The following is a 27,143-nucleotide window of genomic DNA, read 5'->3' as shown; positions in this document are numbered from 1 at the left end:
GAATGAACAGAAGGCTTGGGTTTTTCCTAAATGTTGTCTTTATCACACTAATCTTAATTTTGACTTAAATTATCTCTTTGTAACTCAGCTGATTGAAACAATGTCACAGAATAATTTAAGGTAGCAACAAAAAGCCACATCTTTGTAACAAAGCTTCAGAGGAAACAAGACTTAAACCTCAGAAATAATAACATGCACAAGATGATGAATGCTTGCTTACATAAAGGGGTCAAGGTCAAGTTCCTCTCGACCATTTGCTTGATTGCATTGACCTCAAGTGAGGTCAAACAAATGCTGGCACAACAAAACCTGAAGAGACAAACACCCCATGCCACTTCATAAACCTGTGGCCTCCTGCAATCTAACACAAGCTACAGATGTACAAAGTTCAGTGGCAGAGTGAACCGACGTCACTGCATATGTGGGCATATGATAAGAAGTGTGCAAGTTGCGTAACGTGTCTTTAATTACCACATAAAAAGGCATCAGGTTTCGGCCAAAAACTGCATCAAGCTTAACAAGAAATAATACAGCTTTGTTACACTATAAGTGACTGGGATATATTGTATGGCTGTACATTGGCTGCACTGTTTCAAAAAAGGATGTAGTGAGGTTTATTTGGTCTCTTGTTCACTCTGTCTTCATATCACCATGAGGAACGTACACACAGGCACGACAGCAAACAACACTCTCCTGTGCAAATGCATCAAACCTCCTCATAAATAAATCATAGTAAGATGTTTAGTGACACAAAACAAGCAAAGAAAATAGCCTCCCTATTATATGGGGAATTGAAATTGCAGGGGAGGAGAGATCATTAATAAAGAAACAGGAAATACCATCTCTTTATGTACATGTAGTTTCATTTGCAGCTGAATGTGGTGTCTGCATGGCTTCAGCTGGGTGGACCAAATATAATCAACATTTCTGTAAATGTCAAATTGTCCTCAATCACCTGCATCCTGAAAGTCTTGTATAAATGTTTGTCATTAACATTTAGTTGCCAGTTTATTTGGTACACTGAGCTAATATGAAAGCAGTATAATACAACAACCTTGCAATAAATCCTACCTTTATGACATTTATAATGCTCTAGTTTAGAGAGGTGAGATGTGTGAGGTGCCCCCGTATAGCTCACTATGTAAAGTGATATCAGTAAGACTGGGTTTGGGCCCTGACATGTCAACCTCTCTCTCTTCTTAGATTTTAATTTTTATATATATATTTTGTGTATATATATATATATATATATATAAATGAAAGACAACGTGCAAAACATTAAGCTCAGAAATTAGACCGGTTTCACAATTGTAATTTACTATAATTTTCATTGTCAATTAATCTCTGTTTGTTTGATGAACCGTCAGAGAAGAGTGAAACAATCATAATTTCTGGACTCATTCAAATAATTTTGTAGGACCACTTAACTATATTTTTAGGCTGGAACCAGAGACTGTTTGGCATTTTATTATTAAACTTCACATAAACAATTAATTAATTACAAACATGTTGTGAGACTAACTTTCTGTCAGTCAACCAATTGCTACAGCTCTAACTGTGTCACAAGAATAGCATACATTTTTTTACTTGTAAGAATCAGTCATTACTTTTGCAGATATACTATTCTGTTATATCTATATTCTATATATATGGTAAGACCTAAAATGGCCTTACATTTGGTGAAGTTTAGAACTCAAAAAACAGTTAAGGGCTTAAAAATGTCAAAACCAAAACCACATGCGTGTCCCGGCTCTGGCTGCTAATAAACCTATTTCCATGCTGCTACCTCTATTCAAAAATGCTTTTCTAAAAGAGGCTACAAATATTTATACTATTCAAGGAAAATGTGTAATTAACTTAGCATGTTCTCTAAAAAACAACACTGCAGCTCAGTCACTTTATTTCTTCAGGAGTCATAAACCAAATCAGTTTGTGAAGCCTCATACAGAAATGAATTGGACAGGAAATGAAGACAACACACAAACGCTTTGAGCAATTTTTCCATGTCACACACACTTATGGGATATAGCTGATGTGTACAACAAAGCCTTATTGACTAAATGCCCGTTTAATGTAGTGTACATCATCGTCCAAATCCAAACACATACTTTGGAGAAGTTATTAAACTTGGCCACCAAATTAATAGCGCAAGTTCAACTATGACAGACGCCCAGAATTCATCCCAGCCAATCAGAGCCCGCCTGTCTTCGTGTCAAACCAATCAGCTGTGGAGGGGGAGGGAAACCCAGGCTGTTGCTAGGGTATGTCCCTGATGACTTTTGCCCTCAAGCCAATAAAATCTTACCTCCCCGTTTGCAGCCTGCTCATAGGCTAAGACATACCTTGAGAACCTACCCACAGGCTTTTCTCATTGGACGAACGTACGATCACTCAACTCTCTGAGTTTTAGTTAGGTGCTGTTGATACTGTAGTTTGGAGTCACCAGGACTCAGAACTGAATATAGCAGCGCTCGCACATCGTCCTTAAACAGTTTTAAAATTTCAATTCCATCTAATCAACATTCTACATCTGTGTAAAAAGGTTATTTCTATTTGTATAACAAGACAACAACAAGATGGAACTTAATTCTCTTTTAATTCTGCTGGAGGCTGCAGAGTACTTGGAAAGAAGAGACAGAGGTATTTCAAGCTAAACTGACAAACTGACAGGATTTCGAGGCTCGTGATTAATTTGTGAATGGAGCATTAGGACGGCAGCTAGCTTAATCTTCTATCTGATGTAAAGTTTTAACGCGCCGTGCCACAGTGCAGGTATGATGTCACTCTACAGACAATGGGACGGTGGGTGAAAACTAGACCTCGTAGCCTGTATGCTCGAACAGAGTAGCTCTATTTTATTATTTAAAGTAGCTCATTTTGTATTAACTGTGTCTGCAATTTGTCTCCTGCAGCTCACGTGTTGTATCTGCTCAGAATGCGGTGTGTTTTCTCTCTTCGGAAATGAGTAAACAAGAGTGACATTGACCAATTGAACCAGTATCATAATGACAGATACACACAAATGACCACGTAACGTAGATTTATTTACACTATACATCTTGTTGAAGGCTGTGCAGTATTATATCGATCTATTGGAAGCTATTACATTGATGATCGATTACGTTTGGTTCCCCTACCAGCCTATGGTTTCTCCCGAATCATCCGACTCATTGACAGTTTTTTCAGATTATTTATTCTTGCAGACACCACAATAAATTAACATTCGATGTGTTTTGTTTGCTCAATAGAGGCAGAACACGGGTATGCGTCTGTTTTACCGTACAGGGACGACTTTTCCAGTAAGAAAATGAAAGCCTCGCCAATTTCCGGAAAAACTCCGAACAATCGGTAAATATGAGTCTTGCTTTTTGTATTAGTTTGCGTATAGAAACACACGCTTACACACACACTCGCACGCACGGACGCACACAAATAGTTTGGCTGTTTTCGTGCACACTGCCTTCTCTCTGCTGCTGCTGCTGCCTGGGCTGGGCTGGGCTCTCTGTTTTGGTCTCTCCAATAAACACTGCCACGCGTACACTGTCAGTTCTGCTGCTCCCACTCTTTCTCTTTCTCTTTTACGCACACACAAACGCACGCACGCGCACACCCTCCCTCCCCGTGCTGAGAGAAAACACAACCGACATGCACATAACCTTTACTTTCTGCACGGCTATTGTGCTTTTTCACCTGCGCCTTTTTTCTCTCTTCATGTGGTTGGTGTGTGTTTTGTATGTGTGTGTCTGGTGTTAAGGGAAAGTATTTTACTCCTGGTCCCCCCCCCCCCCCCCCATGCAATCCCATTCACAATATAGAGGCCATACAATCACAGAGAATAACATTACACAAGTGAATAGACTTAAGTTTCATTTTCGGTTCTTTCTTGCTATGTGGCTCTTTTTAGACCCGTCAAAAAGCTGGTTAAAGGTAATTTCAACCTCATCAAGTTCAAATGTATGTCTATGAAATTAAAAGGCCTGTTCAACAGGAAGGCTGCTAACAGGGCTGCTATTCCAGACTGTTTTCATTAATACAAAATATTTCTTGATTAAGTAGTAATAGTTTTGCCTATAAAGTATCAGGAAAGAGTGAAAAATGCAAAACTTAATCCCTGTTTTTTTCCAACATCAATCGAAAAGCCAAAGATTTTGAGTTAACTATCATATACGATTTAATTGATTATCATAATAGTTGATGCTTCATTTTTTTGACAATTGATTAATCCTTTTAGCTGTAGTCGCTGATAACATTTCTGTTGATTCATGGGCCTGAATTGGGGACCTTTATATCGAAGGCATAAATACAACATGTTGCATGTTTCCTTGGCCAAGTGTGCAACAGTGGAAAGGTTAGGGTCATTTGGGGTAAATATGTTTGTGGTAAATCTCTCCAGAAACCTTTACACAGCATGCCCTTTTGTAAATTCAAAAGTAATATTTATATATTTGTGACGAAAAATAATTCACTCATCTGCATTCCGTTGACGCCTTCTCAGACATAGTAACACACTTGTTTATGTGTGTGTTGGTGTGGGTGTGTATGTGGTTGTGACAGGTGGGTGTGGCTGAAACAGACACCTATACACTGTGACAAACGCCAGCCCACCAAGCTTCAAGTACCAGACCTGCTTTTCCCTCCATTTTCTTGTGACTGCAGTGTGAGCCAACTCCCCCAATTCCCTTTTGTAAGCATCAACAGGATGCAGGGGGGAGTGAAGTAAAAACATGTTTGAACTTATTTTCAGTGAAACAGTAGCTGGCTGTTTGTCAAAAAGCACAAAGCTTTGCTTTGTCGAACCAAAAACTGAAGCTATGTTTCATATCATGACCAAATTGAAAATATTCACATGTTGAGCAATGATGCAATATTTAGAGTATGTGGGGGGGGGGGGGGGGGGGGGAGTCTAAATTTGCAAACAGATAGAAAGAACCCTGGTGGAGTTTGCTATTTTACTGGTAGACTGATTTTAAAACAACATTGTTTGTAAAAGAAATACCGGGATTTTGGTCACTTTGTTTTCTGTCACACTCAATAATTGATAAACCAAATATAAAGCGTGACTCCACAAGGTGCCCCTAGGATGAGCTTTGGCAAGTTTTACATCCAATAAAGAAACATAGTATAAAGCTAATAAGTAGGCCTTTGATTATGACGGTCAAGTTTATACCATGGGAGCACAGAGTCCTTTGCATGCCACACCATCCCTTTACATAACATGTAAAGGTGTATGCGTGTGTGTGTGCGTGCATGCTGTAATTACAGGTATGTGTGCATTCCCTTCCTCTGAAAGCTGCGGTATTATTTCCTGGTCATGCCCTGTGCTTTGTCTGGGACATTTCCCCAATTTGTGCAGGTTTGAATAGCACGACTTCCTCCATGATGTCGGCCTTTTGGATGAGATTATTAGCAGCAGTGAAACATCCTGTCCTCCTTTTGGTAGGATTTCGGGCAGGCGCCACATTATCGCACTTGCACGGTCAACTGAAACCCCTTTTCTGTGCCGAGAGCAGCGTCGCTGCCTCGGCCTCCCACAGCTGTGGGAACCACTGCTCCACGAGCACAAGTGCTCTCAAACAGGGGGAAATCTGAAAAGGCTTGTTGTCAGTCTGGCCCTTTTGTTGTCGCTGTTTTTGTTTTGTTTTTATGGCCGTGGTATCCATGACGGCCTCATGAACAGAGAGGCCTGTTTCAGATAGATTGCAGTGCCCTCGCTGCACATCGCGACAGGGGCCCCCTCCTCAGAATAACCCACACGCTGAGGAATTCTGCAGCGTCTCGGCCTCCAGACGCCTGAGTGTGTTTTCATACCGCGTCCACGCTGCTTTTCAGCACGAGTGCAGCAACAACACCAGTGCGTGCATGCTGTTTGTATGCGTGTGAGAGTGGGGCAGGGTGGGGTGTGTCTCTCTCTCTCTTTCTCTCGCTCTCTCTCTCTGAGCATTTCTGCTCTCTGCTGCACACTTTGACAGACGTCACACAGACATGGAAAAATAATTTTAAAACTACATTTTTGCACACTTATCATGGATGTCTATTCCCAGAATATGTGATCAAGCCTTTGCATCGCTTGCTTGAGGCCTGTTTTGGAATATTATTCCTAAAATAAATATAAGACTTCTATGTCTTTGGTAAAAACCTCATTTTAAAGCAATCAACCACTCAAAACCCCTAACGCCACATGTAGGCAGGAAAGCAAAAGTGGAAAGTTATCAACAACATCATTTCTCAGATCTGCATTTCTTCAATTCAGCTTTTGTCTTCACAGATCGTCGCACAACGAGCTGGAGAAACACAGGTAAGATCACTTCTGAGACTCTTTAACCTTCTGCATCTGTCACGTTTGTATGATTTGCGTGTGCATGTCCTTGTGGAGAACCCTTGAGTTCCTCACGTACTAAGTGAAGGGATGCTAGCTGCAGGTAAACATCAATATTTACCCCTCAGTTGAAAACACCAGATAATCAATTAATTCCTCATGTATGAAAATGGATAATGAACTAATTTCAAAGAGCAACTTTATGTTGATTAGATCTGTCTCCGTTTCACGGATGAAACTTGTTACCTTGTATGGAAAGGGAATCCTGTCAGTAATGTGATAATCCTGCCGAGGCTGATACTGTGAATGGAGGCGGTCTGAATCTGATCTCGCCTTTCATATCTCCAAATTTAGAGGTGCACACACACACACACACACACACACACACACATCCCGCTCGACTACCCCCAGCATGCATCTCACTCCACCTTTTCTTTTCCTCCCTTCGGGGTATAGCGTTCAGCTCGCGGTGATGTGATATCTGCGCTCCTTAAAGGCACAGACGTCTGTTTTTGCTCTGTTTTGACTTCACAGATCCAAAGGGGTTTCTTGTCAGAAAGCAAAACACGCCTTTTGATAAATAAAAAAAAGCCTGGCTGTTTTAGAGAAGATGGCCGGTGGAAGAAGCACAACTTTTTCGACGTGCTTTTTTTGCATCCAGGTCATCTCGACCTGATTCTTACAACAAAAATAAACTGCCTGTCAGAGATGATTTACAAAACAGCTGATGTGACTATCAGCATGAAAACTGAAGCTGCATGTGCGTGACACACTGTCACCCATGCTGAGGGATTGGGGTTTGCCAGTCACATGTCTGGGAGGGAGTAATGGATGTGTCTAGTGCAGACGAGAGAAACAAGTTCAGACATATTCCTCTCTGACCTGAGAGACCGAGTGAACATTCGGCTGATCACAAAGCAGGTGTTGCGACACAACAGTTACGTCATCACCGACGACGGGTGTGGTTGCTTAGCAATGAAGTGACAAACTGACAAACGCCAGTGACGGTAAAGTGTTCCATAATCAGTTTACTCACTTCCCTTGTCGTCACTACGACTACCAGTTTCTAAAAAAGACGGTCATGTGTAATGTCCTGACTGGAATGGTAAAACATGTGAGTTCTGATGTAAGGGGCTTAAATAAATGATGTTTAAATACTCCCTAATGACAAAAGATGCATTATCTTATATTTAAAAGTACTTTGCTGCAGTTATCTTTTTGATAAGCTCCGTCCACTTATTTGTAATCACGTGGCCAGCAGTGACGAGGTATCATTGTGATCCTTTGCAACGTGACTCCTCTTCAAATTACGTGGTCATTACTCCCAACATACAGGTGTTAAAGGTTGAAGTTGTGGCGTCAAGCATAAGCACAGTCATCTACAGTGAATGTGTATGCAGTGCAATAAACCAGCTGTAGTGTGGAGATTATCAGCGGGAACAGATAAATTAATCGACAACAATTCTTGCACTCGTGGCAAAAACGATGTATCAGGCAAAAACAACTGCTCAAACGTGAGGGTTTTGAATATCTTTTGGTTTGGGGCTATCGGCCCAACTAAACAGCACTTTGAAGGCATCACCTTGTCCCCTCAGAATGTACAATGTGCTTTTTCTTTGGCGTTTTCTTACAACCAAGCGATCAGTCAAAAGGATCGAGAGTGTGACTGAAAGCCAAAGTGTCATCGGTTCCAACCCTACTGGTATGCTACTCAAAGGAATGATTCAACAGTTTAGTGTCGTGGATCTCTTTCTGTGTCGGTTTCTGATTCCTAAGAAGCCGTTGTCCTGTTCAACTAGTTTACTGTGTGTGGGACCAGTTGGAGTCTCCACTGAGAGCTGCAGACCTGTTTAATCTCCAGCAATCCCAGTATTGCTTCCAAAAGCTCGACCTCCCTCACGCCCTCAGATGCCACTCCTGTTGCTTGAGCCCTGACTCAGTGTCTTTGTTTGGTCATGTGTCGGTGTGTTCCCTTCATGCTGGTGCAGCACAGAGCCATCCTTGTACTGTCTGCTCTCGTGGTCAGCGTAGTGGCCGATAAACGTCTCGTTTTGACACCTGGAGGCATCGACTCGGTTTGTGAATAATGCAAGTAATGTGCGGCACCTCATATCGAGTTAATTCTAGGTTCAATACTCTGCCTACTTTTGAAGTCAACTGTGTACTTTATGCCTGTATTTGACTGCATTTGTGTTACATCTCCTGCGGACATCAGGCCCTCTGGCTCAGCGACCTTATGCACGCTAGGTGTCTCTAGCTAAACCGACTGTTGCCGTGGCAGCCGTTCAAGGGGCACCCTGCATATATCTGTGTCCTGCTATCGGAGTGAGACGTCTGGGTGCGTGCCAGCTGCGTCCGGCAGGGCCGCCTGTCCTGACACAACCTGCTTATCTGCTGCAGCCGGAGTGCAGCCGTGACAGCTCACATGTGGAGACCGTCTCGAGGGTGCCTCTGCTGCTTTTTTGGGCTTGACATTTCAGTGAAATACTACCATGTGGTTGGTCTCCGTTGGCATTGCTTCCTTCCCATTTCTGACTTCAGCTGCTCTCGATCACGCCTTTGATAACTCGTCCGTGCCACAAGTTTCCTTTTCTAGAAACACCAGCAAATTGTGAAACTACAGACGTTTTGTTTTCCCACATATCAACCTGTTTACAGGAAATGCAGCCACGTAATGCTGCGATACTGAGGTTATGTCTGGTATGTTTGTGCTGCTTCCACCAATTAAAAAAAAAGATTGACATCTCTATTTTTACCTTTCCAGACAAAGACACCGTCCGTGGCTGTCAGGTGCTTTCATTTCTGAGATCCCTCCGAGTGACATGTTTGCAGATTGATTTCAACAGTATTCTCTTTCAGTATATCACACTGAGATAATGTACAGCAACTGTGTGGCACCTATTAAACTCTAAATTAACATGCAGTTCATGGAGACAGGAGCAGCCCCTCAGTTTGTCATGGTCTAATCTTCTCTCTAATTAAATTTACTCTCCCAGTGTCTTCTCCTCCCAGCTGTGATGAATGACTTATTTGGCTTTGAGAAACTCTTTCCCCTCGAGTGAAGCTCCTGTCTGTGTGTGTGTGTGAGTGTGTGCGCACGTAGGCCTGGTCAGCACCACACTGAGTCGTTTGAGTTATGTCGATGGGAGGGTCCTACAGCCCTGTTCCTTCACCACCTTGCCTTCTCCTCTTTGTCTCCTTCTCCACATCTGGTTTTTCTGTTATGTTTTTTTTCTCCTCCTTCTGGCTCGCCTTTTTCACTTCTAAAAGTGTTTGAGTCAGCAGAAACCTGAGACAGCAAGGACGAGAAAGGCTGAGCTCCCTTCTCACACAGGGCCTTTATCAGTCTTTACTGGACCTCCTGACAAAACTCATCTGTGCCCGTTTCTCTTCTTTTGAGGTCTAAATCTTCTTTTGTGGCCATGAGTTTATGTGGAAGATGGCAGGTTAGGCCTGTTAATCTGCATTTTAATGTGGATGGCAGCAGACACAGCCGTTGTGAATACGGTTGAAGTTAAGGTCATGATATGTTACCATCCTGCCTTTAAAAAATATATATATATCCTTGAAATGTAAAATGCTGCTACATCAACCAAGTGGAACACTTCCTTATTGTATGTGTAATTCACACACTCGCATGATTGCTTCTGGCTTTTGGACTTAACTTCCTCAAATGTCACTGCCAGTTATATTCCCCACGTGAGTTCGGCAACCTGGAGACATTAGGTCTGCGTGAGCCGCTCATAACCCAGAGTAATGACTGACGTACTGTACGTAGTCTGATTATTAAGGCGCACATAGACCACGTAGTAATTTGTAGCAACACACATATTCAACATGACTGTTGAGCGGATGTGTACTCTAAGTGTGCCATTTCTCTATCAAGTTATATTTAATAATAAATCAACTCTGGCCAGATCCTCCTTCAAATTGAATCAATATCAAGAACCATAGCACCGCTTTTGTCGTTTAGTTAGTTAATCTAATACCTATTCTATTTCACTGTATATACTTCGCATTTCTTGCATTTTCTTTATTATTTAATTTTATTTAATTGACCATGTTCTGCTCTGCTATTTCATTGTATTATTATATTGAGCATTTTTCATACTTAATATTTGTATGTGTGCTCTGTAACCAAATTTCCCCCTGGGGATGAATAAAGTATCTATCTATGTAATTTTATATTAAAATGTCAATTTTATGAAGGACTGAAACCAACAATGATTGTCACTATTGATCTCGTCTGCTGATTATTGAATGATTATTTGATTTGCCTGTAAAGTGTGAGAAATTGTCTATCAAAATATCTCAGGGCAAGGGAACTACTGGCATTTTATTTGATTGACTATTTTATTATCAAAATAGTTAAAGATTTAAGATTTTAAAAATGTAAGATTTTGTGTCATTTCAGCTTTTAATACGTACATTTTGTGATATAGATATATTTTCGTAGATAAAATAACCAGATGGGAATGTCTGTGTCTCGCTAATCCATTATATAAAAAATAACAACAATGTTACAAAATGTTATCAGTTTGAATTCCATCACAATACAAAGTATTCCTACTATGGAGAAATACAACCAGATATACTTAAGGGATATCCATAAACTTCCCGCGATCCTAAAAAAGGATAAGCGGCTTGGATAATGGATGGATTGATCAATAAACTTTAAGGCAAATCTCCGCCGGTTGACACATTTCTTTCCTCTCAGATGCATTTTGTCATGTTGCCCAACCTTACGACAGACTGGGTTTGTCCAAATTGTTCTACATTTACTGAAGTAAGAGCTGTATGACAGTCTTGGTTGCTTCTGTTGTGTGGCTGGCCTTTGACAAAGAATCAGAAACAAGCTACAGTTGTAGGTCAGCAGCAGAGGTCACAAGTGGAACTTCTCCACCCTGAGGTCATCGGGCATTGAGGCGCTTTCTGCACATACTGTTTACGGTTGTGTGATGACCTGCACAGGCTTTTTGTACACTGGCACAGAAATGTGTGTCTGTGAACGTTGTAGACCGACATTAAGGTGAGAACGTCCCCGCTCCCTCTCGGGTGTCGTTTCTGCCGGCAGCGCATCGTTTCTGTGTCACTAAACCTGCTTCACTGCCGCAAAAGCAGCTGATGCTCATAAAAGCAACAGTGAAGGGTGCACTTTAACAAGGTGCGGGCACAGCTTTGGGGTTTCAAGGGCAAAAAGAACAAAAACAATTCAAGAAAGACATGAAAAAGGAGGAGAGAGAGTTGAACCATTCATGTTTTGGTCCCAGGCCCTTGTCAGCCTGAGAAAGAGCGGCGACGAAGACGTTCTTCAGCGTTGCCGGAGAGAGAGGAACGGGAGGCAGCGTAGGAAGTGGCTGCTTAGTGTGTCGAGCAGGCGGCCCGGGAATTCAGGTCAGCAGAGTGTGCACACATGTGCTGGAATGTAGTTAAGTAAGAGTCGATTTAGGCGGCGGGGGGGGGGTCACAAAACTTGCAGGCCGAGTATTACTAGAATGCTCTGCAGCCGCATTGGGTGCTGCTTGTTTTTTTGGCAAGCAGGGAGTCACCAGTGAATATTTGTTTGATTGATGGATTGCGAGAGTGGATTAGAGCTGCAGGCGGTCTGTTATTCATCAATCTGTTTTCTGCTCTCCATTATTCTCTCTAGTGTGGCTCTGCTATGTTCAACAACGACAGTGTGTCAGCCTTTTTGTGACTCCCATAATGACTCCTTGCAATGTGACCTCCTCTTGTTTTATTTGAAAGGTTCCACTATACCTTTAATTTAAAATGGAAAACAAGTTTTAAAGAAGCCATATTTTGTCGTCTTTTTGGTTTATTATCTCACTTGTCTCGTGGCCTTTTTGTCGGGCCCTGACCCTCAAACGGGACCCCGCCCCACTGTTCTACAACCTCCTTACAGAAGTAAACAGACAAACTTTTACAGTAAACACGGCCGCTGGAATCGTTCCTCGTGCCGAGATTTCGGTGCGTTGATCATTGACGAGGGTTCATTCTCAAACCAGAACTCACTCCTTGTCAGGGGAATGTGTTTATTGAGCTTGCTGAACTTGTCTCTGCGAGTCCGTCCAACACTTGGAGACACACCTTACAACGCACGCAGCGGAAGGCAATTAATGTCCAGGTCTGTCATCTGACGTGTTGATTATGATTCAGAAAAGCACAGAGAAGCCGTTCTGTAACTCGACCCCTCTCCCTGTTTGCTCACACGCTCTCCTCTTCAAACTCAGTTTGACATCTGTTTTTCTGCTAACACCAGTGTGAGCTGGCTGTGCTGAGGAAGGGCTTTTGGAACGATCCATGCTCCCACAGGGGATTGTTTCATAACACGGCCAGTATATATTTCAGTTTTGTGGAAATACTACGACGGCGCGTGAACAACAATCTTCCTAATTCTAGAGTTTCCTGTTGTTTAATCACAAGCATGCTCTTTCTTCAGTGCGAGGCCACAAGTAGTGACGTAAACGGGCCCCTCCCTCCGTCTGCGCTGCTGTTGTGGTGCGTTCAAGTTTCTGTTCGCTGCTCGCGTGTGAGAGCAGTCACGTGCGAACGAGTTCCTGCCGTCAGGAGAATGTGTTTATAGGGGACTTGTATCCGTCTGTCTCTCCCTGCAGTTGTTAATGCACACAGTTGGTGGGTGTGGCATCCTCGACGACGGAAAACAAACAGAGCTCGTACCAGACGACTGACATCTCATATATCAGGGTGTTGAAAGCCTCTCGTGTCTCCCCGGGAGTCTCTGACCTCGCTGACGTGGGTCGTCGTTTTTTTCTACCATCGTGTTTTTCAGTGACACCCGATCTCTTTTCAATGTAATCGTGTTCAAGGCAGGGCTGGACGGGGGCAGGGAGACTGACGACGGGCCCCGAAAAGGTTTGTCGGCCGAGACCTTGAGTAGGGTCCCTCATCACCTCAAGAATCCCTGCATCTGGCCTCGTACTCCCCAAGAACCTGTCAGCCAGATGTGCAGCCACTTCACTGGCAACCCCAAATTCCACCACGGCAACAATAGTCGTCCATGCTCACGCAATACTGGCCCACTGTCACCCCCTAAGAGCTCCGCTGTAAACAAAGGGGCCCAATGCATCACGCTTAGAAAGTTCTGGGGTAGGATCTTAATGAATTATTAAAGCCTTTTAAAAACACAGTTTATATTCACTTTCTGTTGGGGATGTTGTATCCATTGCATTTTGAGATGCAATGATTGCATTGCCGTGCAGACTAGATAAGCAGACGACGCGGGGAATTCTCCATGCTGGTGTCTTGTGGGCTCAAGTCAAAACAACACCAGAGGCCCGGTATCGCATTTTCTTGACTTTAAACCCAACAGGGAACACACCGAGTCAGCTCTGGCAGGGAGAAGAAACATTGCAGTGGCGATTCTGGTGACCTTTGACCTTAGCTAAGCAGGGTTTGGCTCCTTGCCAGACAAGCTACTCGGTCCCGTGCGTATGGGTTGAGGAATGCGCTGGGCTTCAGCGAGCTCATTAACCAGCGCAGTGAGTGAGGGGTCAAGGCCCGTTGTTTGCACTGGTGTGCCTTCTCAGGCCCTGGAGCTCCTGATGGACCGATTGATCTCCAGTCGCAGAGCCATGGACGGTCCTGGCACACTGAGGTCACCAGGACTGCGTGTGGGTGCTTTGACATTTTGTTTCTTTGGTGCAGCATACAGAAATATCCTTCATAATGGATCCATCAGACATAAAAACAGGCTGACAAAGATACACTGCTCCCATCTGAATTCAGCAGAAAAGTCAAAAGGGAGCATGTGTAAACAGATCTGTGAGAAAAGCATGGACAATATTCGGTAAACTGTTGAAATAGCTTTTTCCCGTTTTTAGCAGCGTGCAGCTTTGAGCAAAAGCTCCTTTTTTAAATTCTCTGGCTTTCCTTTATTTTGGCACTGAGCCTCTGGATGGAAAGGAAAGAGGAGGGGAGGGAAGGCCAGAGATCAGACAGAACTCATCCCGTGGTTATCAGCACGTGAGAACGGTCAGGTGGTCATTTCCCTGCAGATGTGACTTACTATTAGATCTTCAGCTGCAAAGAAACTTCAGATCTTTTCCTTTCAAGTCACTTTTCAGAACTTAAAGGCTTCTGTTACACCGTAATAATGCACAGTATCATTTATTCCTTTACAATAATAACACCTCTAAATGAAAGAGTCCATTGGACATTGAAACCCTGACTTTCACAATGTTTGAACTTGTTGACAGACACACACGAGTACAATCCCTCTGATATGACACCACATCAACAGTCTCACATGGTGACACTATTCCTGACTGGATAGATCAAAGACCGCCTTGTTTTCCAGCCAGACAAATTGGAGCATTTTATGTGATTTAGTACCACGTGGAGCCAGGCTGTGCGAAATGTCTGCTCTGCTTCATGAACACAACACTCACGTTCATCTGGTGCCACACTTTGCATGGCTGTTTGAGGTAATCTGATAAACATAGCGTGACCGAGGCTTGGTTTAGGAATAACAAATGGGAGTAAGGGAGGGTCCTAAAGCCGCTCCAAATCGGCTGTGGGCTCTTGACGAAAAATAGCGAGTGTCTCTCTCAGCAGGGAACCTGTTCATCTTGGTCAGAGCTGTCAGTCACACACTGATCGGTATTATTGATATGCTTCAGAAACATAAAGCTTTTTTACAAAGTCACAATTAAGATCGAAATAGAAAACGTGTAGAAATGTGTGCACAGCTAAAGACTATTAAAGCTACAGTGTGGCTGTATGAAAGAAGTGGTATTTTTTTAACAATTGAAACTGGTGTCATGTGACAAAAACCACAAAACATAGGGCAAATAGTCAGACATGTATATACTGTCTAATTATGAGTCAGTGCATCTTCTAAAGACATAGTTTGACTCGAAAGTCAGCCCAGAAAAATCTCCAGACATTCAGGCGGTGCACATTTTATTACATCTGCATGCCAGGTAAAATCCGTCGTGAGTCGACAGGTGGGGCCTGTGATGAATGTTTTCAGTAAAAATAGGTTTTCCTTGGGTGGGGGGGGGGGGGGGGAGCCAGGCAAAGCATTCAGGGAACGCCTTGTTTTTGTTTTTCATCACAAGAGACGGAGAGAAGGGGGGGGAGTGGGGAGCAAGATGGTGGCCCGTTGGCTCAAGTTACCCTTTGGATGAAGGGTGTGGAGCCCTGGTGCAGCTGAGCACACTGCTCTCAAAGAGCCTTTTTTTTTTTTAACACAGGAGAAAGACAGCCACTAGCTCAGACCCCTTTCCCTTGCAAAAAAACCACTCCTCCCTCTCCACTGCAGACCCCCAGCTCCTTCCTGCCTGCTTCCCCTGGCCGCAGTCCAACTGCTTCATGTGGCTCAACTGGGGCAGGTTGAAGGTGGGCCCCCGCCCCTGTCCTAAGAAGACACTTGTTTTCCAGTGGGATGAGGGTGTGTTAGTGTTGGCAGGGTGGAGCAGAGGGGTGGAGGGGTTCAGGGCTGTCCCTGGGAGAGAAGGAAATAAAAGAACAAGAGCACTTTCACACGCTCTTTTGGGGGAAAACGCCTGTATGCACCTGTATAGAGGTAGAGGTGGTTTAAAGGGTACTTTGCTAATCCATTTTTAATATATTAAAATCAGGTGCTTATTTTTATTTTTTTAGAGCTACGATCCAATCCCTAAAAAATAAATGCAACTCGTTTATGACTTTGGATTATTTGGTTTAGTCCCCAAGACTCTCTTGTTGCCCACAGGCCGCCTCTGGCTGACCTCTACATGAAACAGACGAGGCTCGTAAGAGGGTCTCACATTATGTGAAAAACACAGGCGACGCCCTTCCTGAAAGAAAAAGAAAACAACGGGGAAAGACTGTGTGGATTTGTAGTGTGTGTTCTCCTGTGTGCTCACTTCTGCAGCCCTAGAGAACTTAATTTATCTGATTAGGTTTATTGTGGTTGAAGTATTGGCCGGTGGAGACCTTGCATTGTTGGAGTTTGTTTACCGTTCAGACAGTTCGCCAAAGGAACCAGAGCAAAGGGGGGAAGGCTAGATCAGAACAAAGACACGGTTCATGGACAAGGATGACTAATGGAGGATTGAAAGGTCTTTATGTGGAACATTTGGACAGACAGGGGAGGTTATCTGCTGATTAAAAGAAAAATATATTTATTGTGAATAAAAGTCATCCTTAAAAAAAATATACAATTTCCACACAAAGTCAGTCAATATCCGCACAGACATCGACTCTGCCTTGTCGTCATTAACACTGAATCAAACATCCAAATGCTGCATCCAGGGAGCTGTTTACTTGTAGATCCAGGGTGGTTGGCCTGCAGGGATTTGGCAGAGGATGCAGGGTTTACACGGTTTGTGTCTCGAGTTCAACCGACAGTGATCAGAACAGATGAGATACTTCTCATGGCCTTCTCTTTGGTCAATAAGGACGTCAGCTCTCTGACTGTGGGTCTAAGCTCTCTCCCACAGCTCTAGGGTTCAGCAGGCTGTCCATTTGGTGGAACCGTCAAATACACAGTTTGGGGAAAGCAAAATGAGCAGCAGAGACGGACAATGGTAATGCATCACGAGACAGTGTGCGCTTGTATTTAGGGATGGGTATCGTTTGGGTTTTTTCCGATACCGGTGCTAAACCGGTACTTTTAAAACGATACCGGTGCCTAAACGGTGCCTGAACCGATACTTTTTTTTTTAAACGCACAATGAGGACATTAAAAACCTCTTTGGCCATATTCCCTGTAGAAGCCGTTATCATGGAGCACTGACACACAACGGATATCAGACTGTTAACATACACAATATATGTTCTCCATTATATGATGTGATATGTATTGTCATGTGCAGACTTTATAGGGTTAATCCTGTCACTGTGTTGATGGGCAAAGAGAACAACCAATCAGAGGGACTGAAGATGACACGTGACAAATAAAGTTTTGCTTCTGATAGCGAGAGTTCCACTGAAACAAAGTGACGCCCCACGGTCTTTATTCCTCCGTCATTATATTCCCGGTAACACCGGGTATACAGCCGGGATCGCTGTACATCAACACATCTGCTAGCAGACTGTCACGCCAGAGTCAGAGCTAGCGCTAGCTACGAGCTAGCTTAAGCATGGTTATAATGGCTAATTTATTATTTATTGGGCTACTTTTATGAATGCAAGACTTGCAATCAACGTTACGGTACTAATCTGAGTTCAGGCTGCTCGTCATCATCGGTCTCCACGTGTTCAGGGGGACCGGTGACGGTCTCCCCGTCGCGCCCAGCCTGACGCTGGTGTGCTCCACACGGGCTCACGTAGTCACACACGGCCACGCCTCCGCTGTCAAAGTTAAATATGAGAGGCTCGTAACCTGCTGACAGGGCGGAGTCACCAGAGAAGTTCACAACAATAGTTTTTTTCAATTTCAATCGGCTCAGGCACCGGAAAGAAGCACCGAAATGTGCGTTGCGTTTCGGTCCGGGTAATACCGGTTGTATTGGAACCGGTACCACATTGGCACCGGGTTTCGGTACCCAACCCTACTTGTATTGAGGTCATTTTGTTGCACCTCGGCAACAACAGTGCAAAATCATGGCTCTCACGGAGTGCAATGCAAAGTTGTTTTTGTTAAGACACCACCAAACTGAAGCAACCACATTTAGTCACACAGGCAGGGAAACCCCAACAGGGATGGATAAGTATAATATACATTGAGCTAAGGCCCCGTTTCAGCTCTCTGAATGTGTGTCATGTGTGGGTGGACTGTAAAAACAGCTCTTGTTGACGAGGAAACTTGCATGAACTCTGCCTCTGCGATATGATATAAAAAAGTATTTTGTATTTTGTGACATTTCAATTCAATTCAATTCAGTTTCTTTGTATAGCCCAATTTCACAAATTACAAATTTGTCTCGGAGTGCTTTACAATCTGTACACATAGACATCCCTGCCCCAAAACCTCACATCGGATCAGGAAAAACTCCCAAATAACCCTTCAGGGGGAAAAAAAGGGAAGAAACCTTCAGGAGAGCAACAGAGGAGGATCCCTCTCCAGGATGGACAGATGCAATAGATGTAATGTGTACAGAAGGACAGATTTAGAGTTAAAATACATTCAATAAATATGACAGTGTATGAATAGTTCATAGTAGGCATATTCCACGATGGAGACCTCCACAATCCATCAGGCAGATGGCGGTGGGGAGGAGTGGGCGGAGTCTCAACAGTGGGCGGAGTCTCAACAGGACAGTGGCGTAGTCGGTAGCAGGAATTCCACGACCCAGACCTCGATGATCCATCAGGCAGATAGGATCTATGTCGTCTCATAGGGTCCGATGACCCCATGAGACGTGAAGTCAAAAGGACTCCGGGGAGAAAGCAGAGTTAGTAACGTGTGATTGAGAGATGAAAATTCATCCTTAAGGAGAGAAAAAAGAGGAGATAGGTACTCAGTGCATCCTAAACGTCCCCCGGCAGCTATAAGCCTATAGCAGCATATCAAGGGGCTGGACCAGGTGAACCTGATTCAGCCCTAACTATAAGCTCTGTCAAAGAGGAAAGTCTTAAGTCTACTCTTAAACGAGGTGACTGTGTCTGCCTCCCGGACTGAAATTGGAAGCTGGTTCCATAAAAGAGGAGCTTGATAACTAAAGGCTCTGGCTCCCATTCTACTTTTTAAGACTCTAGGAACTACAAGTAGTCCCGCATTTAGTGAGCGTAGCTCTCTAGTGGGGCAATATTGTACTACAAGCTCCTTAAGATATGATGGCGCATCACCAATCAAGGCTTTGTAGGTTAAGAGAAGAATTTTAAAAGTGATTCTTGATTTTACTGGGAGCCAGTGCAGAGCAGCTAGTGCAGGAGTGATGTGATCTCTTTTCTTAGTTTTAGTGAGAACACGAGCTGCAGCATTCTGGATCAACTGGAGGGACCTAAGAGACTTATTAGAGCAGCCTGATAATAAGGAGTTGCAGTAATCCAGTCTCGAAGTAACGAACGCGTGAACCAATTTTTCTGCATCTTTTTGAGACAAGATGTGCCTGATTTTTGAAATATTACGTAGATGAAAGAATGCAGTCCTTGAGATTTGCTTTACGTGGGAGTTAAAGGACAAGTCCCGATCAAAGATAACACCAAGATTCTTTACAGTGGTGTTGGATGCCAGGGCAATGCCGTCTACAGAATCCACATCACCAGATAATTGATCTCTGAGGTGCTCAGGGCCGAGTAAAATTACTTCGGTTTTGTCTGAGTTTAACATCAAAAAGTTGCAGGTCATCCATGTTTTCTGTCTTTAAGACATGCTTGAATTTTACTTAGTTGGTTGGTCTCCTCTGGTTTTATCGATAGATATAGTTGAGTATCATCTGCATAGCAATGAAAGTTTATGGAGTGTTTCCTGATAATATTGCCCAAAGGAAGCATGTATAAGGTAAATAATAATAATAATAATTTCCTCTCTCATGCTGGGAGGATGTGATTTAAATTGGCTTGTTTGAGCCTGTGCGAGCTTTGAACATGTCTAAGGAGCGAGACCGTGCACTCCTTCAACCCTTTGAAAGTGCAGCGTCCCGCGGTCAATCCCCAAAGTCGCAAGTGAAATGGATTCAGTCATTCGGTCGTTGCTTTAGTACGTTTCCCAGCACAAGAGAAGGACGTGACAGTCGCCGTGTGGGAGGAACAATATTTGTTTCTGCCCTCCAGGGACAGGTGGATAAACGCTCGTCAGTGTGTTTGTGAGGCTGCCTGCTGACTCGCCCTGTGCTTGTGTGTTTGCAGACGTGCCAAACTTCGGCTGTACTTGGAGCAGTTGAAGAAGCTGGTGCCTTTGGGTCCAGACAGCACAAGACACACCACACTGAGCTTGCTGAAAAGGGCCAAGATGCACATCAAGGTATTAAAAACAAACAAATTAAAACTAAAATAAAAATGCTCGGGACATGTCATATTGATACTTTTTAAAATGTTCTCATAAGTTCGACAGATAATGAGCAACAAGGCTGTTTGCTGGTTCCACCGTGTGTTTTTATCATTGTAAATTGAATATCTTTGGTTTCTGAACTCCTGAAAACCTCTTTTACTCTGGTGAATTATCAATGGCATTGTCTCTTATTTTCCGACATTTTTAGACTAAACAATTAATTAATAAAAACAATAGTGAGAGAAACCCAAGAGTGAGAGTTGCAGCACTTGAAGCGAGTTAAAACTTTCTTTGAAAACTCGTCTTCGAGACGTTTGGTTTTTCTCCCTGCATTCTTCAGGCGTTTTATTGTTCTATAATCTCTCAATCAGAGCAGTTCAGAGACTGTAAGTGAAATAAATGCTCCCAGGACTAAAAGGAAAAGTAGTTGGTCAACAAAGTGGAATATGTGGGACATTTGGTGGCTGATCTTTAGATATGTGAAAGGACATAATTGGATGTTAGGTTTGTTTAAGGACAACTCCCTCCTCCAGTTCATTAACCGTTGCATGCAAGATACTTAAAAAAAAAATCATCATGCAGCCGGAGCAGAGACCGAGAAGGTCTTGAAAATACATAAATGCTGGCAGAGTATCATTGGACTCTTACCGCTGCTATGCAGAAGGTAAAGTGTACATCTAAGTACAGTTCAGGACACGCTGCACCGCTCTTTCTGTTTACAAGCAGCAACACTGTGGTTGGCAAACAAATCCAGACGTGGCGAGTTTTAACCCTTCATTTCCTGTTTATCGTGCATGTCCTGTCCTCTCTGCGCTGATTCTCATCAGGGTTGTCTTCTCGAACCTCGAGGTGCCACATGCGTTCGGCTTTGCTTTAATTCACCACCGAAAAACATTCCCGTGCAAAAGAGTGCACAATCTAAACCCAGGTTGAGTCAAACGTTGACAAGTTTGTTTATTTGGACTTTCTAACCTACAGACCTCACGCAGTCATTCAGCCACTTGCTTATTGTCGTTGTCAAATTCTCCCCTTTGCAGGGATCCATATTCTTGCATAGATGCACTGTGTTTATATCACTTATAAATATTAAAATATGCTGATCACAATTAGAAGTTATCTTCTCCTGAAGCATTTGCTTGAGAATAAAAAAAATAGAAAAGTCCACCATGGCAGGTCTGACCAAAGTCATTGAGTCTATCAGCGAAAACATTAGCTATTTATATCTAGTTATACTGAATGCCCGACATCATAGTCATGCACGCACAAAAGTAAAGCTGGAGATGTTTGAATCATCATTGATTCTTGGCATGTACGTGTCTCTGCAGAAGCTGGAGGAACAGGACAAAAAAGCTTTGAACACGAAGGAACAGCTGCAGCGAGAGCACCGCTACCTCAAACGCCGCCTGGAGCAGCTTTCTGTGTCCGGATCCGTTGAGCGCATCCGTACCGACAGCTTGGGCTCCACCATCTCCACCGACTCGGAGCAAGGTACGGCGCTTTTAACCAGCAGCACTACACGCGGGATCAACTCACGACAAAGCCGTGTTTGTTCCAAATCTGGACAATACTTTGTTCTGGTCATTTGAATTCTCCCATCAGCGATGTAAAGGCGAGGGGCAGACAAGTATACTTCATTAGGAGCTGAATTAGGGGCGTCAGCGTTAAAACATTTGTTGGAACCGACTGCCTGGCAATCATGCCCATTTCTGAAGTGACTGTGCAGAGCTATTTGTCGTTGTATGTTTACAACGGTCGCAACCCTATGAATGAATGCCTTCCAGGAGAGACCTTTTGAAAAGTTGTGCTGTCATCGCCCATATTTAAACGATTTATCGAGTTGCCCCTCTCTTTAAGGGTCGTACAGAACAGCTAAAAACACGTTTTCCTTTTAAAGTCGTATGATCTAGTTCTTTTCAAGCATAACCCCAAGTTTAAAAGGTGTCAGACTCCCCTAAAATGCTTAGTTTGGACTGTTACAATGCATTAATCCTGGGAGAGGTAACAGACATGCAGTTGTTTATCAATGGACGGGGATTAGCTGTGGGAGCACAAAGATCTGCCTGTTTGCTCAGAGTTTAATGGCTGCCTAAATCTGGGTTTAATCCACAGGCGCTGCAGGCTCCCTAATAAATAAGCCCACAGTTGGGTGGAAATAAACAGTTTCCCCTCACTTCTTCTGTTTGTTAACAGCGGCAAAAATAACGAGGTGTATTTAATTTTTTTTTTGCGTGCAGAGGTGGACATCGAGGGCATGGAGTTAACCCCCGTCGAGGCGGACAGCGCGGGCAGCATCAGCGACGACGGCGAGGAGGAGGAGGAGGAGGAGGAGGAGGACCCCTACAGCCTCCAGAGCAGCTCCAGCGACACCAGCTACACAGCCACACATTCCCACAGACTGCAGCCGCACCACTGTTAGACAGCGCGCGGCCATCAATCGGCCAACCAGCTTCCTCGGCCGTGCTTCCCTCCCGTCACCTTTACCTTCCCGACCATTTGAAAACGCCGACGCCGCCCGCCCACATCAGACCGGTCCACGAGGGTGGTACACCCTGAACATGTTCCTCCTTTCCCGGCCCCCAGCTCTCCAGGAAGTGCATGGGGCTGAAATGCCACTCAAGCCTTCCTGACCCCCCCCCCCCCCCTGACCACTGACCCTACCTCACCCTACTGCACCCTGCCCTCCCAACCCCCTACTTAGTGTTGCCTCAGGCTCATAGAGAGCAGAGCAGAGTTTAATGGGGATTTCTGTAGTGTGGTGGACAGCTTTGACTTGTTAATAAGGACGTGTGTGTGTGTGTGTGTGTGTGTGTGATTGAATGTGTGTGTGTGTGCAAGAGATAAAGAACAAGCCCGGGAGTGTAAGAGAGGTCAAAAACAAAAGCTTCATGTCTTCTCTATGAGACAATAATACGCAGACGAGGCTTTGCACCAGGTTTTTCGCGAAGTAAAAGGTAAAGCACTTCTGTTTGTTCTGCAATATTTGCAACATTGAAAGTTATTTACATCACAGTATCTTCCCTTTACACAATAAGATTTACCGGATTAGCTATTGCAGAAGTCCTGCACTTTGCCTGAAACATTTGACTGCTGAAAAATGATGATTTAAGACTTTTTTTTTTTTTATATCTGAGGAAATCTATTTATTTGCTTTCGTGCCGAGCCGTTTCACGCCATGATAGTTTCACATTTAGCAGTTTAAATGTCGGGGCGGTGATTTCGGTCTTGGCAAAGAAGCAAAGAAGCTTTTTTTTCTCAGAATGTTAAACCGATTTCTTAAATTGTTCCACTTTTTAGGATGTGCTTCTGAAGCGGCGTTGACCTAAAACAGAACTTCTTCAGCAGCTACTTCTGGACACAAAGTCACACCTTTATGACCAAAAGACAAACTGAAAAAGTTACAGAGCTGTAGCAGAAAAGAAAGAATGTATATAGATGTACAGTTACTGTCCAACCCCCAGATCTCCCTCCGGTTGGGTTGCCTAACCACTACTCCACACTACTGACCACTACACTATACCACCCTATGGTGTGGATGGACTACTATGCCAATTAAAAAAAAAAAAAAAGGAGTTGCCTCATAACTAAAAACTCTATTACTTGAAGATTGATTCAATTATTGTGATTCTTTCTATGTAGCGAATTGATGTAGCAATAAATACGAGAGGCGGGTGCTTCCTCTGAGTGTTTAAATTATTCTGGTGGACCATGAGGTTTGGAGGGAGACGTTTTACCTTTACCTTTTACCCTGTAAATGGCCAGTGGGTGCTTTCGGAGGGCGGACCTTCAGAAAAAGGGGCAGTTCTCCTTTTTCTTTATCACTAATGGAGTCTTCTCTTTGCTCACCAGGCTATTCAACCAGAATTTGCATTTCTATACAGCTTTGTTACTTTTTCAAGCAGTTTTCACACGTGTCTGGAATTTAGGTTTCTTTTGTTCTGATTAGCAAGTCAAAGTTGTAAATGTGGAGAAAAAAGTAAAAAAAAAAAAAGGGCCAGCTCTCATGATTTTACTCTGTAGAGGCCTTCAAACTAATCACATTCAGTTAAACTTTATTTCTATAACAAAATAATATTATTTTCTATCTGCTACTTATTTCTAGAGCTTCTGGGTACTGCAGAAGACCAATGTAGATGACATTTCTTCTCTAACTTGTCTTTAACTTATGCGCAATAATTACTATTGACGGAGGAGCCACTTCTGACTATTTAATAATCATTATAGGCCTCAGTCTCCGGCGGTCTTTAGAGCTTGGCATCTAAACACTTCAAAAAAAATAGGGCCAGTCCTACATGGCAGGTCTGACCCAAAACATTGTAAACTACAAAAGACTCATGAACACAAACAACTTGCATACAAAAGAAGCTACTCGTCACTAAAAGTGATAGTAGCCAGTCTAGTCTATATTTCTTGTATTACATTTTGTATTATATTTTCCTAAATGTTCTCTTGTAATGAAAAGACAAAAAAAGCGAGTATATCTATCAACATATAAATATAAATATATATAAATATATGAGAGACAGACAGACATGAGGTCAGGCTTGTTGAAGGGAGAGTGGGGGCAGGGGAGCTGATACACTGGCCCCTCTCCCTTGGGTGACTCCTGCTGTCATTCTGTGCCTTGATGAGCCTCTAACCTCCCTCCTTCTCTTCCTCCCACCTCCTCGCCCTCAGCCCCTACTCAGGTCACACTCCCCTCCTCTCTACCTGATTGCATACTCCCTCTTCTTCTTCGTCTCTGGCGGGCTGAAAGCTTTGATTTCAACCCTGACCATGCCAAAACACTTCCATGAGCAAGGGGAACTTGAAGAGAATATCTCATTTTAAAATATATTGTTTAAAAAAAGAAGAAGCCCCTTTGGTCTCTACTGAGCAGCCACTGTTGTTGTTGTGCACCCTGTCCAGGCACTCCTCACCCTCTTGACGCCCAATCCTCTGCCAGTGTCGCCTCTGTCACAGAAAAGCAAAAGAAACCACACACTGGTAAACTCCCATGGCAGCTTCCAGTCGCCCCGAATGGTCACCAGTGGGGTTCAAAACTTCTGGGCTTGAAGCGTGTTGATCTTTTCTAATTTTTTTGCTTGTCATTTTACTATTATTGTATGTTGACTATGTGTTTGTTCAATGGAGTCACTGGGATAGGAGCGATAAAAGAAGAATCCAATCAATGGCAGCTTAAAGGTGTAATCCTCCACGTTCCCAGTGGTCCGTCCCAAAAATAGTGTTACCCATTGACCAGAGGACCTCGAGACACAGCAATATTACCATCGTGTGCTTTTCTGAGAGAGGGTGGGCGGACAGGGTTTAAAGACCAGCAGGTGGTTTAGCTTTTTACTCAGTGGTGAATTATTTTGGTGACCTCCTATCTGCACTCTCTCCATGTACACTGCAGGAGGACAACAACCGCTGTTTTCAATTTGTCATCAAGAGTTTACATTAATGTCAAAGGACTTGTACATGGCTGTATCAGAAATGTCCTTTTTCAGTTTGTTGGTCAAATGAACAACCTAGCAAACCATACTAATGGCATAAAGTTATTCTCTTGCACAGAACCTCCCAGCAGAAAGGTGACAGACCGAATGGATTCAGGACCAGACATGAGATTACAATTATTCATTGGCGTCAATAAAAAATGTGCATAGCACTAACTTATAATGGCTTTGAGCAGCTGACGACGGGCTAACATGTTTGAATGCTGGATGGAGAGTGTTTATGGAATATCTTTTAATGATGTGCCTTGGAAAACTTTATCTTCTCAACAAAAAAGCAGAGATTTTAGAAATTAATGTTAAATCAGTCACGGTTGCTCAATATTTTAAGCCCTTGAAGAGAGAATTTGTTGCAGCCTTCTTCATCAATGCAAAAAGGTAAACATTCATGTCAATTACCCAATAGGGTTCTTCGTGGAAGTCCTATTGAGATGAAAGTGTAATTTAAGAGACCATCAGAGCAAGCACAGACCGGATTCATAGTTTGCTTTCATGTTTCTTCTGCACAGAGATTTACTTTGGTTTGTTGGGTTTTCAAAGAGCACAAAAGCACAGTGTGATATTTGGGGAGGTCAGCAGGAAAAAGAAACGGTCTTATGAAATCAGGGTGAAGCACAGACCAAGGACAGCCTGCATAGAGAACGGCGTTGAAGCAGAGAAGTCGCTCCCGCGCACTCGGATGAAATCAGAAACGCAGGCGACGCCTGCTGAGTAACGGTGCATCTGTAAAAACCAACACAATGACTTCCATGAAATGTTATTCCTGCCAAATAGTCACTTTTAAACCTTCCATGCTGAATGACATGTGATTCTAGACAAGTAGCTTTAACTGCACGTACGCTTTAGGTCAGCATCACGCTTTCCGGACCCCCAGGCTTTGTCTTTTCTCCTTGTTTTGCATCTTTATGTGCCGGGTGACGGTCCAGAGGCAAATGGGTGTCACACCAACATAGTGGTTCATATTTTATTCCCACAGGAGCCTCAAGGCTGGAGAGGAGGCCGAGCTGGCTGGGTTTTATATGGTGGGGAGTTTGTTTGGGCTGACGTACTGTGCAGAGTAGGGAGAGTTCTGTGCCAGAGACCTGTGAATATGTTCCTTTTTAGCGGATGTGTAATATGTATTCAGAAGATGTTATATAAGTTCCTTTTTTTTGTTTTCTGTGTGTGAGACTGTATGTACATGACTACCTGGTGCTCGCTACATTTTAGCATACACTTGAAGGTATTGTGTAGTCTCTCATTGTAATATAATTAAAATGTTTTATACAGAAAATGGCTGCAGCCTCAACATTGCCTGGTAAATGATTTCTAATACTCTGTATGGTTCTCTATATATATGCATGACACGTATTGTGGGTGGAAAACTTCAACTGAAAATGAGCAGCAGAAATATGCAGATGTTAACAGACTTGTTTGGTTTGTGCAGCTGTGAAACTTGTCTGTAGAACAGAATATT

At 43.4% G+C, this 27,143-nt stretch overlaps 1 protein-coding gene across 2 annotated transcripts; it reads left to right on the top strand.

Annotated features, from left to right (window-relative positions):
- Window positions 1-2,472: 2,472 nt before the first annotated feature.
- Window positions 2,473-26,962, top strand: mxd4 (MAX dimerization protein 4). 2 transcript variants are annotated; one of them, XM_056408478.1, is made up of 6 exons: window positions 2,473-2,640; window positions 3,249-3,348; window positions 6,266-6,295; window positions 20,057-20,171; window positions 21,524-21,686; window positions 22,433-26,962. In XM_056408478.1, the coding sequence occupies exons 1-6, from the start codon at window positions 2,577-2,579 to the stop codon at window positions 22,612-22,614; spliced, it is 654 nt and encodes a 217-aa protein (XP_056264453.1). In that variant the 5' UTR covers window positions 2,473-2,576; the 3' UTR covers window positions 22,615-26,962. The 2 variants fall into 2 exon arrangements, with proteins under 2 accessions (XP_056264453.1, XP_056264454.1); XM_056408479.1 differs by lacking the exon at window positions 2,473-2,640 and adding an exon at window positions 2,647-2,772.
- The last annotated feature ends 181 nt before the right edge of the window (window positions 26,963-27,143 follow it).

The sequence above is a fragment of the Pseudoliparis swirei genome, chromosome 24, assembly GCF_029220125.1.
Source record: "Pseudoliparis swirei isolate HS2019 ecotype Mariana Trench chromosome 24, NWPU_hadal_v1, whole genome shotgun sequence".
Taxonomy (NCBI): Eukaryota; Metazoa; Chordata; class Actinopteri; order Perciformes; family Liparidae; genus Pseudoliparis; species Pseudoliparis swirei.
The sequence above is the reverse complement of the archived record's forward strand: the minus strand, read 5'-3'. Positions and strand labels throughout refer to the sequence as shown.

What these genes read in the sequence shown, in the direction of transcription:
- mxd4 (XM_056408478.1), top strand. Translation starts at nt 2,577, where the DNA reads ATGGAACTTAATTCTCTTTTAATTCTGCTGGAGGCTGCAGAGTACTTG. An exon ending in CTTGGAAAGAAGAGACAGAG is followed by an intron (nt 2,641 to 3,248) that starts GTATTTCAAGCT and finishes TTTGCTCAATAG; the next exon opens with AGGCAGAACACGGGTATGCG. An exon ending in CTCCACCGACTCGGAGCAAG is followed by an intron (nt 21,687 to 22,432) that starts GTACGGCGCTTT and finishes TTTTGCGTGCAG; the next exon opens with AGGTGGACATCGAGGGCATG.